The sequence below is a fragment of the Squalius cephalus genome (genome assembly GCF_949319135.1).
Source record: "Squalius cephalus genome assembly, chromosome: 8".
Taxonomy (NCBI): Eukaryota; Metazoa; Chordata; class Actinopteri; order Cypriniformes; family Leuciscidae; genus Squalius; species Squalius cephalus.
Genome location: NC_137129.1, coordinates 35,470,693 through 35,485,804, shown reverse-complemented (window position 1 = coordinate 35,485,804; position 15,112 = coordinate 35,470,693). Strand labels below are relative to the sequence as shown.

Here is a 15,112-nt window from a genome sequence, read left to right as displayed (position 1 = left end):
AGCGAGGGACAGTGTGTGTGTGTGTGTGCGACTGTGCGCCAGTGAATGTTTGCGAGTGAATGTGTGCGTGTGACGGCACGCGATGACTGGTCGGAAAGCAACGTGTAGTCTGACATGTCTCGTCCATGACACGACAAGATTTTAGGAGTCAAAATCGTGTAATCTGACACCGTGACTATCGTAACAGACACAAAAATCTTGTAATCTGAACCAGGTGTTATTCATCGTGTCAGGCTGTCTGTTGCGATGTGTTCATCGCGCAAGTTCATATCGCGATGACGATGAAAATTCGATGTATCGTTCAGCCCTAGTCGTGTAAAAGAACGACCAAAAGGCATAAAAAGTTGTCCGTTTTTTGTTGAAAACGATGTCATGTAAACTGAGCAAAACCTCAGAGAAATATGATTTTCTTCAGCATGTCGGTGTCTTTGCACATAAGCCTGTATGGTCTCTATATTTGCAAGGACGTAGGTGTGCCTGGAAGTGGACAAAATGCTTGTGAAAAAAAGCTCCTGTGTGCTTGAGGAGAGTGTGAAGCAATGGCTGGATATCTTGCGATTCTACTCTCAGTATCCAGACAAGTGTGATTCTGTAAACTGCAATTCTACAGTCTGCAGAAGCCTGTCTGCTCCTGCTCCGTCACTAAAACCTCTTTCAGCTATTTCCATCGCTACAAAAAGCTGAACAAACTGCTAGTGCTATATAACCGCCAAGTCAGCTGGAATTAAAAAGCAGAAACACAGAGACAGACACACACACACACACACACAGGACGACTAAGTCAAAGGCATGACAGTCAGCCGCTCAAATAAACATTTATGAAAAGTCCCCACGGAAGTCATTTTCCCTTACATCATGACTGGAGGTCCACAGAATCCTCAAGAAGCATTAGCCTTTCACCCTTCAACCAGCTTTGGATGGCAGCAACTCCGAAAATTCTCTCCAGGGTTTAAGTTTCCAGCTTGAGACATGCCTGCCATCTCAAATTCACAGAACCAAACTTAAAAGCCAAACGGGAAATAAAACTTATTTATTTATTCTGTTTTGTTTACACCAAATGTCTTAGTTTATCAGCTCTGAGTGGAAGTCATTCTCCATCACCCTGATTATCACCCAAGGGACTCAAAATATTAAAACCGGAGCAAAAGAATATCCTTCTGCATCTAAATCGTTTCTCTACGTCTTTTCAAATTGATTTTAAATAAACAACAAAATTGACACGATTTACTTCTTAATACATGCTCATGGTCTTACTGTCGACAGTTCATCGGTGCATGTTTTTCTGAAAACAACGTTCATCTTCATAATCTTTCATCAAATTGTGACAACTTGCACAATCAATTCCCACCTTTTTTTTTTTCCTCATTAAATATTGTTTCATTCGGAAGTAAAATGGGTTGCAAACACACTTGTCGACTTTTAAAAAAAAGAAAAGAGCTTTTAATCAAAAACATTCCAGTGCTGGAATTCAATTCCTTGCGAACTGATCGTGAAGACCCAAATCACCATTCCCCAAGTGTAGGCTAACTCAAGATTTAATGGCAAATTGCATTTGACACGGTCTTCAAATTCATCTCTTAGAGACAAAGCAAAAGATGAGAAAATTAGATCCTATAAGCCTTCTTTTTTAAAATGACACAAATTTATAGTTGGTAATGAGGTTAACACGGCTGTAAATTACAGAGGTCTGCTGAGGTGAAAGTGTGGTTTCTATTAAAAAGGTAGATTAAGCACATAAAGACATACGCGCACATTCGCATGCGTTTCGGCACAATTAAAAGCACCGTGCTAACGACGTGGGGCTAAGAAAGTCAATCAAGCAGAGAGCTTCTGAAGAAGATCAGTCGGTAATTAAGGCAATTTCAGCTCCGCCCTCAAGAGGATCTCAATGAATCAGCGTAGTTTGCGCTAGCTCAGGCAAAGGCTGTTAACACGTAATACCCATCACCGATCCAGCGGATGGATGGAGGGCCGCCTAACCTGCATGTATGGACACGTTAAGCTAATAAAGTCAGAGATTTTAATATGCACTCATATTTCTCATCAAATTCTTCCAAGATGAAATTACCTTTGGTAGTCTATGCCATCCACATTAATTTTATAGCTCTACACTCAATTATTTAGGTGTTTCTTCTAGAACTCCTATGAGCAATAAAAACAAACATAAACGAGAGGTTCCCACTTACATGAAACATAAATGAGAACTCCATTAAGTCTTCTCAGTTATGAAAGAGCAACATTTATGTGCCTCATGTGCTTAATCCACCACCAACACATCTGACAGATGAAAGGACAGCTAACATGCATTTTAAGACACGTTAAGCTGCAAAGAACTAGATTTGCATTTTCCTTGAGAACATTTTTTCACTTGCACAGCAACAATCAAAAGTGCTAATGCTTTAAGTAAGTTTAGGTTTAGGCTTTGGTTCTGTGCAAATAAAAGGCCATAACTAAGGTTGTCAAACGTACCAGTCCAGCATTACTGGTACCAGTCAGTCCTAAAAAAGCGTGTTTTTGCAAACGTTGAGCATTGTAGTAAATCACAATCCTATCTGTTGAGAGTGTGAATGCAATGGCCTTTCAGAAGTGCTAGTCAGTAAGCTAGTCAGAATCCGCTTAACAGCTGAAAGCTCACAAGGTTTTGTTTTGTTCAAAGCGAGCCACACGCTTGTGAATCCTTTCACCAACAAAGTGTAAACACAACACAGTGTATAAGAGATACATTGTACAATTAAGACAGCTTTTTTATTTTAACGTTTGCGCGAGTTTTCGCAAGAGTGCAGAATTCAGTGAGCTTGTGCTTTAGAGACTGGGAGCCTAAGTGATTATAAAGGGAGGCTCTTCTCTTGCTTTCCGTTTATTACCCATTCACAATCTGATACAAGTTTAGTTTTTCATGCTGCCAAGTACACTGTAAAGTTGCTGCATTGACAACCATATTTAAATGTGTAATTGAATCTAAAACTGTGATGATTGACAGTGATGACCAACGGATGAGACAAAACAACATTTATAATTTCACTTAGGCTAATTCAAGAGTTTTTGCTCTTTTGGTACCAAGAAATTTTACTGGTATTGGTACCGGCTACTGAAATTTTGATACCGTGACAACCGTAGACACAACAGCATATACGAAAATCAACATATCAACATTTTAAGGCAACTATGTGGTTAAAAATATGTGAGAAAGAAAACACCACAATCCCAATTCAATATGCATGTAGATATAAAGACCCAAACATCAGTTGTCATTCACATTTTAAAGAAGTCAATAAGGACTTTAATCTTAATGTTTTACTACATTTTAAATAAAACTTCAATATAGTGATGCAAACACTGTCCTAACCAACCATTTCATCTGTTAACGTATATCCCATCGGGTTAGAATACAATGAAAGCTGAAACCTATAAAACAAATTTTAATATAAAGCGATAGCTCACCCAAATTTTCATTCTGTCATTCATTACTCACCCTCATAACCCTAACCCTAACCCAGAAGACTTGGATTAAACTGCTCGATTCATTTTACTATCGCTATATGAACGATTTGAAGCATCAGAGTTTTGGGTGAATAGACTTTCAATGGAAGGACAGAAATCTTTCAGATTTCATTAAAAAATATCTTCATCATTTGTGATTTGAAGATGAATGAAGTCTTATGGGTTTGGAACGACATGAGAGTGAGTAATTAATGACAGAATTTTCATTTTTGGGTGAACCAACCCTTTAAGTTAAAACAAATCCTAACCAAAATGTTTGAGGCAGCCTACATCAATGCAGCACAGTAGAGAGATGGCTGTCTCTCTTTGCTTAAAGGATTGATAAAGATGAAGGTGTTGAAAGTTTTAAAGAGGGTGGAAAAGCCCTTTGAATGAGCCCAGGGTCACAGAAAAGGCTGATCTCAGAGCCCACACACAAAAATCCCTCTCTTTAACCATCATTTTATCAAGCACAGTGGTGGGTGATAAGAAGGCATGGCTGGCCTCCAGGAGTCCTCCGGCCTTCACTAACGGCACCGTATGACCACATCAGTGCTGAGCGGCAGAGGAGGACAACAAGGGAGAAAAAAAAAAGAGGGAGGTAGGAGAGTCAGAGACTGGGAGACTGAGAGTATCTCTTTCACGCCGTGAGACAAACACATAAATCGGGAGACGGACGGAGACACAGAACAGATTTTCCATCTGTTATGCGGCAACATCTGATTCCCCATTTACGACTGCAGCATATTTTCAAGTCCAGCGAGCAAGATTGCAGCTATCAAACAATTTTGGGGTTTTGTATGCTCTGGAACTCACTCATTTCCAATATATAATCTACATTACAAAAGAGACCTCGGAAATGGCTTCTAGATAGTGGGGCCACAATAAAGTGTAAACCATGTGAGACGGAGGTAAATTGAGGACAGACGGGGAAACTTTTTTGTCAACACACTCCGAGAAAAACGCTCTCCTGTGCACTCCAGACACTCATAAACAATGGAAGAAAAAGGAGACAGAGGGTCTTATAGGGCGACCAATCACTAAAGCCACCAGAACAAAGGCTTGAGACAGAGCTTTGAATGCACACTGGGAGAAAAAAAAAGGAGGGGTGCGGGGAAAGGGCACTCATTCAAAGACAAGCAATTTTAGTCCCTTGCATGCTCAATGTGGGTGTGGGTGAGAGTCAGAAAGAAAGACAGAGAAAGGTTTCTTGTGAAGGTGTTAGTTTCATTCTACTCTCTATTTTGGACAACGCAGACACTGAGGTCTTTTGTTCTTGGAAACCTGTTGGCATAGATAGAAGCATATTGTTCGGCGGGAAGAAAAAAGGAATACAAGGGAATTATCACGCCTTTGTGAGGGAGTTGCTCTTTGCCGCCGCTCTGACATTTGTTGCTTCTGACAGTAATGGAAGACCAAAGGGAACCAATAAGAAAAGTATCTACTTCCATTTGTCGTGCTTCCCTGATCCCAAACTGAATTAAACACTCGGCAATAATGTTTTAAACTCCCCTCAAAGACTCTAAAACAAGATGGATGCCATCAGATCCCCAATGAAAAGAGGTCTCCATGACAACTGCGAGGAACCTTAACCTCACCCCTGAAGATCCCCTCTGAGAACTAATACACAAACCTTTGACATGTACCAACAAGATTAATGGGCAACCAGAAGTCTTGCGTTCATCCTGAGGTGTAAAACGCCTTATCCCGCGAAGAAATTAATAGAGGCGAACCCCAGAGTGTACCCACGCGAGATGAGCGGCACTGAAATCTTGGCATGACTAATTGTTGTGCCAAGATTCATCCATCCAAAACTCATTTATCCAATGGCCAAGATGCTCATCTTATTTCATGTGAAATATGGGCAGAGGGAACACTTCATTTACAGTCACCCCTTGCCAGCATCTCGAGTCTCCTAGCCCTACCCATGTACCCGAAAAGCCAAGCGCACACTATAAGACTGAAGCTAATATTGTATGGAACTAGTATGCGATAAATAATCTGGATTATAGTTAACTAAGTGCGTGCACACACTGGTTTGAAACTGGTTTGAAACCTGCCCGACCAGTTGACAGGTGTGCACACTGTCCCAACAAGTGGGTGAGCAGCAATGAGACGCAGCCAATGAAACAGCGAGACTGCAAACAAGCAGGCAAAAGTCATCCATATTTTTGGCATTTAAGTGCTGTTCATTCCAAGGACGATAAATTGAACGTTTTAATAATCATTCTAATTCTAAGAGAATAGTGACATCCACACCCAGCTATAACAATGACAGCCCAGAGAAACATATGTTGCAATCACTTTCAGAATTTTTTTTTTTTTAGCTGATGAACAACAAAAACATTGACAGCCCATCAGAATGCTTGAGAATTTAAAGTGGCAGACAACAAAACTGCAACATGCGCTTATAATAATCAGAACGTTATCGTCTGTTGGTGTGGACGTGTCTTCATTATAGTTATTGTTAATGTTAACAGGCTTTTATTCTTTATTTTTCCTTTATCTTTCTTATTGTATTTGTGCAAATCATTTAAAAAACGACATCTTGTAGTTGACACACCTGCATTTAGTTGCGTAAAGTGCACACTACATTGACAAAAACAAGAAACTTGAGTCTTTAAATATGTGCAGAGCTTCAGTCCTGCAGTGTAGCCTCGGCTTAGACTGAACCGCAGACATGTCTCTCCTTATCAGAGGAAACCAGCCCCTCTGAGACGCCATCAAATCACTGTGATGTTCAAACCACCAGGGAAGAAATGTCTAGGACCATCACCACTAGCAAGACTAGTGTGGCAAACAAGGGGAACAGTAACTTAAAATGCAATTTTATAGCAGTGGTATCTCAAAATAGCAGAAGACTTACATAAAATTCAGACATCATTGCATTTTATAAGGTTACAGTCAGCAACATAGACTTGTCATAAACCTCTAAGTGTTAACAACTAAACCCTGTTGCATTTCTTGCCGCAAGTATACATTATAATACATATAACAAAAGATATAAAGTTTCAAACTGTAAAGCAGGTGATTAAGTATGACATTTAAATTACACCTGCTGTCTTCCAGCCTTAGAAAAAGAAGGAAAAAAAAAACTGATCACGACAGACAGGCCACACCTTGCGTAACATGGAGTACGAGACAAGGGATACGGGTTACGGTCAGTGGCTCTTATTAAGTTAACCAGGATAACCCAGATAAGCAGGTAAGCCGTAGAAATCAGCGCGCGCAAGCGTGACACATACGTGCAACTTGCGTATCAATACACTTGGGACGGGCGACTTCATGTTAAGCGCCTACTACATCATGCAAATTGCCTCTAGGTAGGTAGAGTTTCAAAATAACAAGTGACCGGTTGAGCAGTAAAAAAAAAAAAAAAAAAAGATTAACCCACAAGTTACTGAGTCACATTACCTTGGCTGGACAGAAGGCACGCGCCAAGAATCAGGCAACAGTTTATCATCGTAAAGTCGCTCATTCCGCTCTTGTCCGCGGGAGGTTAAACAAATCCTGAAAACTTTAGCATAAAATCTCTTTCACTTTGCGAGGCGAACCGGAGGCGGTGTGTTGAGGCTCGTCAGGGCGGAATCTCAGTCTTACAGTCCGCTCCAACAGCTAGTAAAGCCCGGAGTGTGTGCAGGTATGTTATTGTGCTCGTGATGGTGCCGTTGACTCCTTCTGCCTGACGAGACTAGCTCACTTGTTCTGTTCGGTCGCGAGCGCGAGAGCGCTACAGATGGAATTGGTCGTGATGTCATCGTCGCGTCACGTCATAGTGGAATGGAAGGGCATTGAAGTTTAGAACTTGTGGATTGGGTTCCAGAAACACCATTAAAGCGTAAAATCCGCATATTCTGGTTTTCCGCTTCGAAGTAGCCTACTATTTTGTTTGTGATTGTAATCAGAATGGGAGTAAAATTAGCGGGGGATTTAGACAAAAATCCCCCTGTGGTAAATTCCTCTGGGTTTTACCTAACATTTGACGTTGTATAATTTTAAACATTCTATAGCACTATTTTTAATCGAAATAGTAAATCTAATTAGATATTAAAGTTTGTGACAACAACATAAAAACAACAGTCTAACAAAGAACCATCGATTATGTAAAAATATGCTAACAGAGCGTTTCCTGACATCATTGTATCAGTTGAAGATTTATTTCAGTTCATATAGTGACAAATAAACGACACGCTGCTTTATGTTCTTCAAAATATGCCCTCGTAAACGGTGAATGATGAAAAGAAATGATTCTGAAATTCAATTTCCATGGGGCGACTATTAAATTCCATAATTAAAAAGTTAATTTCCCACACTGGCAAAATTGTCAGACAATATAAATCAGACGACTTGGCTGTTTTTGCATGTTCTAGTAGTCGAATCTGAAATTGTAAGTTAAAATATGTTATACTCATATTGGCGGACTTTCTTCATACTTAACTGCCGTTGATTGACTGTCAAAACAATGCGATTTATTCAAATAAGGAGGAATGAAGGACGGGATTGATGAATTCAGTGCTCTTCTCCTCTGGGAATGGCCTGCATACTAATCAGTGACCTCGCTCTGCCATCTATTGACTAGTCTGTGAAATTACGCGCTCACATTCATTAGCATGCAGAGCCCGGAAGATTTCTGTCAAATGAAATACAGCGTCCCCTCGATAATGCATAAACGGTTGCTTGCGTATACGTTTATAGTTTTAACTAGAAGTTCGACAAGGCAAACTTTGATGTTAGCTGACAAAGTCTTGCCTGGCAGCTTGAAAAACTTAAAAAGCTGCTAAGTTTGAAGGTTGCATAGGCCGTGTGCACTTTGAATACTTGAAATACCCCAAGAAATGATTGAAAGGCACCGTTTTTCTTTTATTTTCTGTTTCCTGTTGAAACGTACTCATTTCAGAGACCATTGGACAAAAATCTGTTCAGTGCAGCATGAGTTAGGTCCAAATGCACATATAGGCCTATCTGCTTGCTAGTCATATTGTGTTAACAGCTAGGAGTGTATTAGCATATGCGTGACCGACCTCATGGCTAATAGACAGACTAAAAGCCACACATTTTCACTGAAAAAGATGGCCTCTTGCAGGTGTTTAATTAGAGTAGGAACTAATGCTGCATTCAAGACTAACAAGAAATCATCCATCTTCTACTTGAAAATAACTACTAGATCTGGACTTCAGTGGGTATGTTTACATGCACTAATTTCCATCAATTGGTCAATTCACAAACTGTAAGTTCTGTTTATGAACCCTAAACGTTGTAATCCGATATACGTTTACATGTGCATTAGTCTACAGGTATTCTGAACAATTATCCAGCGTATGTGCAGTGCTGTAAAAAATGATGTGATCAATAAGTTACGACAACATGTTTTTACATTGCTTTAACTCATCAAAATAAGTTAAGCAATTTGCAACTTTTTTTAATAAGTTATTAAACATCCAAGTTGATTAAACCTAAAAATTTCACATGTTCACTAGGTATTTCTGAAAACGATTGAGAAAATAGTTGGATTCATGCCTTAACATGATTTTTTGTTTTTTTTTCTGTTGATCAGATTATTTCAGGTCTACACCATCCCTTTCAATCCAATTGAAATTTCATTCAGATCAAGCTCAGTCGAATTTGATTGAGGTGTTTACATGCTTTTCAGTCAGATTGAGCCATCAATCCATTTATAAACAGATCATTTGGGTGCATGTATCATAGTGTGATGCATATTTTCCAAGATGGTGGTGAGAAGCAACATCCCATTAGATATTTTCAAGTGTTGATGGGGAAATTCCAACAGTATTTCTGGTAAGTCACATTTTGAATGTAATAATATTTGTTAATTGTGATTTATTGAAGCAGCCCTAAATGACATTGACCCCACAATGAATATGGATGTCAATAGGATAAAAAAGCAATTCTGCATGCTCAAAGTCTATAGTGCAACCGCACACACTAAAAATAAAGGTTCTTTATTGGCATTCGCTGATTCCATGAAGAACCATTAACATGGATCTTTTCCATTCGACAAAAGGTTCTTTATAGTGTAAAACAGTTCTTTATTTCAAAATGTTCTTCACACTAATAAAAAATGGCTCTTTTAAGAACTGTTCACTGAAAGGTTCTTTGGGAAACTAAAAATATTTCTTCTGTGGCCTCGCTGCACTTTTTTTTAACCTTTATTTTTAAGAGCTTAGGCTGTCAAAGGGCCATTCAGAGGTTTTCAAGAAGCCTCACAAAGCTGTGTTAAAATGGGCCATTGAACAACATCAAATTAAAATTTCTTATAAATAGTACGATAATTACGGTAGGGCTGCATATGTCAATTCCACGTCTTGATACAAATAATCATTTCCTTCTGGAAATTACCACTATTAAAATCCTTGGGTACACCATTAGCAGCTTTTCTTGGAGTGTCCATTTACTGAGAGTGCCTTAAGGTCAAATGCAAATGCTGGTATATAGAGTCCTGTGAACTAAGAGTGGTATATTGTCAGTGGGAGTGGGCTATAAATTCATCTTCAATCTATGACCTTCATATACACTTTTTTTCCACCCCACAGAACATTCAGTAAGATTCCTGATTATATTGTTACCTAACAGTACTCACCCCCTCTCTCACAGATGCATCCTTAATATAGCTGAGTCATGGTTAGCCGGAACACAGGAAAAAGAGCAATTGAATCCTATTAGAATCTGTCTATATTCCCCCACTTGGTACTGTGTGTTCAATTGCGCTTGACGATGTGTATCTCATCTCGGCCAAAAAATAGCTTGAATTGCCGCTCACCGGGCCAAACGCTTCTAACGACCACTGACAGTTTGGCACTAATGATACGTTTTCAAGCATTCAATGTCATTGTTTCAACACACTGTCCTAACCGGAGGTCCAATAGGATGGCAAAATGTCCAAATCTGACAACCCTTTTAAAAATGGCCTGAAACCTCCTTCACACTCACACACTTTGCCCTCCATCCGAGCTTTCTGAAAGATTGTTGCTTAGCTCGGCCCAGCAGGCTCAGATTGATTAAGCTTGGTGGCTGCTTTAATGTGATCATGTATCAGTTGCCTTGTCGACACCTTTACCGGCATAACTCTCCGACTCGGACAGACTGATTAATACACTGAAGTGTCCATCCCCATGCCTTACTGTTGCCTTATTTTTCTATTCTCCTCAGGTCTCGATCCGGTTACCTTCTGCCCCTCATTATTACAGTATATCTTAAAGCTCCATTAAACTGGCCCAGCTAAGTGTTGCTCTGCTAATGACGCACCAAAGGGCTGCTGATAATACGCTATGATTAAACACATTAAAGGGCCGAGCAGGCTACCACCCCACAGCAGGGTTCTTGTACGTTCTGCGTACACACTCACTAAAATGTCTCAGTCCATTTGCCTCAAGTGTCTAATTTCTCAGATTTTCTTAAAGGCATAGTTCACACCAAAATGCTCATTTCAAGCTTCGAAAAGGATGCAAAAGCATCATAGGCCCTGTTTACACCTGATATTAAGATGCGTTTTGGTGGATCCGATCACAAGCAGACGAGGGAGACACATACCCGTTTACACCTGGTGTTTAATCCGTCTCTTTTGTCCACTTTCGACCTGATTTCTTCGAGGCGAGGGTCTATGGGTGGGTAAATGTTTGGGGTTTTTCAGATCTAATAGACGAAGTATGCTCCTGCAATTTACATATGAACGCGACCGGAGACGACGGAAAAATACACTGAGCAGTAGCTTTCGTTTCTGCTCTGGCAGCCACAAGAAGACCACGCCAAACTCTGTGAGTGTGTGTTAGAAAATCAGGAATGATGAGAGAACATTGTGCTTGGTATGTTTTTCATCTTCAAACCAAACTGGGGCCTCCAGCCAACAAATCCTGTCAGGTAGCGTAAAGTTTACTCATTAAGTCAGTAGGCGGAGAGTATAGGCGTCTTTTGTGGCTGTTCGATCGCATTCAACCACATGAGCGTTTACACTACTAAAGCAATCCGGTCAAATGCGTTTTCGTCTATCTCTGGAAGTGTTTGAAAGTAGACAAACTCAAAACGTTTTAAACCCCGTTTAGACTTGTATTTTGCGTCGTCCACTTGTGATCCGACCGAGCAAAACGCATCTTAATACCAGGTGTAAACAGGGCCGTAGAAATGGTTCATATGAGTCATGAGTCGTGTCACTCACTGAAAATCTTTTTGAAAATCTTATGTATGATTCGTGAACGAATCGTTCATTTGAGTCAAAGCTCGTTCTGATTGATTCATTCACAAATTGCACTGATTTATTTCTTGAGTTCAATTCGCTGACTCATTGATCCAGTCTCGACATAAATTTCAGTCTATTTTTCACTCAAATACATTGAATAAAGTGGATTAGTGCCACGCTTCTAATATGATTTTGACTGATTTTTGTGTTCAATCAAAGAAACTCATACAGGTTTGGAATGCCAAGTAAATGACCCAATTTTAGGGTGAACTATTCCTTTAAGACTCCTTTCATTACATTCCTTTTTAGTGCTCTTTCGCTCCATTTATGCTTATTCACCTCTTGATTACTGTGAATCAGGCACTTTGTTTTTTTTCATTAGATCTTTTATGCTTCACTGCAGATTTGTTTAAAATGTGAGTTTTAAACTGTGTGTGGGGGAAAAGAAAGCAAAGACAAAATAGTAAGACAGGCATACAGAAATCTTGTCTATAATACTAATAATATCTCAGTTTAGCTCAAGATTTTGCTTGCGGTGTGAAAATAGGAAAAAAAGGTGTCGCAAATATGTGCTTCGCACACATTTCAATGAATTCTGCCCATTCACATCTTTTCACGATGCATCTGTTTGCACTGTTCTTGTGTGTGTGTGTTGAATTGTGTGGCATTCTCAAGCCACAATGTACTCAGACACGCACACAATGACTGGCTCACTGTGATCGGCTCACATCCTCTCAACACCCCTCCATATATAGAAAATCCTCCGCCTGGGGGACACAAACAACATTTGGAAAAAAGGATTAAAAGAGCGATAGAGTGAGAAAAAATAGCTGGAGTTGAATGTGTGAAGCAGGAAAGTTGGTATGTTGTTTTTCACTTCCAGTGGGACTGTTCTCTCTCATTTTATATATTTATACACTGTGTTATACATTATGGAATTGAATTGAATTGGCAGGAAATAATATTTCGTCTGTTCTGATTCTTGAGAAAGTTATGTTAAAAGAGTGTAAAATAACATTATACCTTCAAACACGCTCTAGACTGACGTATCTGACCGCTTGTCTCGCATATTTTGCAGCATCTAGTGCATGTCGAGGCATTCTAAAAATGCGGCACTCAAGTAAAAACAAGTTCAGCTTTTAGAGTGTTCAACTATGCTGTTTTAAAGCTCCCTAATTTTGTTTAGGAGGTCTCCTACAATATGTACATGCATCAAAGGTCAAAAACACTTTAATTTACTTACAATGTACATTGCACATCACCTAATTTATAAAAGAGTCTGAAAATGGTTCATTTGAAGATTCAGGCTCTCTAAACCCCTCATTTCTGCAAGCCTACTCTGCTCTGATTGGTCAGATGGCACTGTCTGTTGTGATTGGTCTACCACTTACAGCGCTTCAGAAACAAAACGCTTATTACCAAATCTGAATTTTAGCTCCAGATCTTCCTCAGCGCTTGATATACTGTGATACGAACAGTAACAACACGACGGTCGTTTTTTTCCTTAGCAATTCCAGCATGAGTCCTTTTGAAGTGCATGCAAAGTGGATTTGCTTCCTCAGCGCAGAAAACATGACATGAACCAAACTTTTCCAGTTTTAGCCACAACTTTAAGGGTGGGTTAAAGCAGACGTTGTTCACAAGCAGCAAATGAAGACCATAGATGCAAATTTGTTGTTATAGGTATGTAACAGGAAGTGAGACTGGAATTGCTGACAATTGATAGCCTGGAAATCCAGACCTAAATCTGAAAGATTAATGGTCTGGCATCGATTAATGAAAATCGGCCAGCTCGAGGGGCGGCACCAAGCATGCATTTGAAAATCTCACTGCAATTGGATAACACTACGACCGATCACAACAAGCCCCATACGCTTAGCTACCAGCGGAGCTAACTGGGAGATTAGACTCTTGCCGTATCCGGTCGGCAAAACAGCAAAAACACCCTTCTTGCAAAGGAAGGATTCGAGCGCGGTCTTCTGTTCCTCTTTTAGATAAAAAGCCAAGTCTAACTTGTTCATTGTAGCGGCCAAAGCCGTTTCAAACAACTGGTGTTCATTCATAGCCATCTTGCAATGTTTACTAATGACTTCAACGTCACCGCGCTGTCGTCATCTGTTTAGCTCACCTCTGGCCCGCCTATATCAGATAACCCGATGTGATTGGTGCAGCTCGGATACAAGGGCATATTTAATGAGCACCATTACTCGACACCAGAGTAACTCGCTGAGCAAATTCAACTTATGCTCTCGCGAGAACTCTGGATTTCCAGGGTAGACGATTGACACTTTGATCTTTAAAACTTTGCAAACTTTTTACATTCACAAACAGCTATATGATGAAAGGTAATTTTTGAAAAAGCATAATAGGGGGATTTTCAAAAATGCATTTCTAGACCTTGCGTTTTCTCTCTCTCGCTTCACTGACCTGACCTGTGTTTTTCCCCGCAAAAATGTGTTTTTCAATTCCTTTTTCAAGGCTATTTTTTCATTGATTTTCTATGTAAATGCACTAGACTGATGTGTTTGATCTCTGTGCCCTGCTTTTGAAACGGTGCAATAAAAACACGGCTTTCAAGTTAAAAGAAGTTCAACTTTAAAAAAAAAAAAAAAACGTGTCTTGAGACCTTGCATTTTTCCCCCATTCCACTGCCCGTTTTTTTTTTTTTTGTGTGTGTTAACAGACCCTTAGAAAAATAGGTTCAGTGGGGTTTTATATTACACCCTATAGGGTTCTTGGCTCAATTTTAAAGAACCCATTATGCCAAAAAGGTTCTATATAAAGAAATTATTGCATAAAACTTTCATATTTAAGGGGTTATTTAATTTTTCTAGTGATAAAATATGTTTACGGTCTGATCATAAAATTTAATTAAAATGAAAATGAATTAATTAAAACTAAATCCATAAAATAATCCCATGGGAAAACTTTAAAGGTTCTATATTTGAAGTGCCTGACTGAAGCCTTCAATGTTATATAACATTTTCTTCTAAGAATGTAGATTGTTTTTGAAAGATCATGAGAAAAAAATGTTCAAGTTTCTCCTGTATTGCATCAGATTATAAAACTCATCTCAGATCTTATTAGAAACCATCTTTATGAGTGAATTCTAACAATAAAGAGATGGAAGAACCTGTCAAAAGGCAACCATCTCTGCAGGACTCCATCCATCAGGTCTGTATGGTAGAGCAGATATATACAAAAGCCACTTGAGCATTGAGAGCAAGTCAAATGAAGCTTATACAGGCAGATTTTTGAAGGCAATAAACCCTGGAGTGCACACAACCTGAGAAAAGCTGGAAAAAATACTGTAGACTTTAAGAATCACAACAACCAAAGACTGGTGTCAGATTGCAGCAAAAATCTATTGGAAAGGGAGAGAAGATTGCATTTACAGATTCACATCCATAATTTCCGACAAAGCTCAAGGAGGCATGCATG

General features: G+C 39.5%; 1 protein-coding gene across 3 annotated transcripts in view; it reads right to left on the bottom strand.

Moving 5' to 3' along the window:
- pvrl2l (PVR cell adhesion molecule related 2 like) overlaps positions 1-7,388 on the bottom strand; it is a 151,207-nt gene extending 143,819 nt beyond the window's left edge. For 2 of the 3 annotated variants that reach the window (XM_079878605.1, XM_079878606.1), the window contains exon 1: positions 6,895-7,247. In XM_079878605.1, the coding sequence (XP_079734731.1) occupies positions 6,895-6,958 (64 nt within the window). In that variant the 5' untranslated portion in view covers positions 6,959-7,247. Of the gene's footprint in view, positions 1-6,894 lie in introns of all 3 variants that reach the window. The other variant, XM_079878607.1, reaches the window with a different exon arrangement.
- Positions 7,389-15,112: the final 7,724 nt, after the last annotated feature.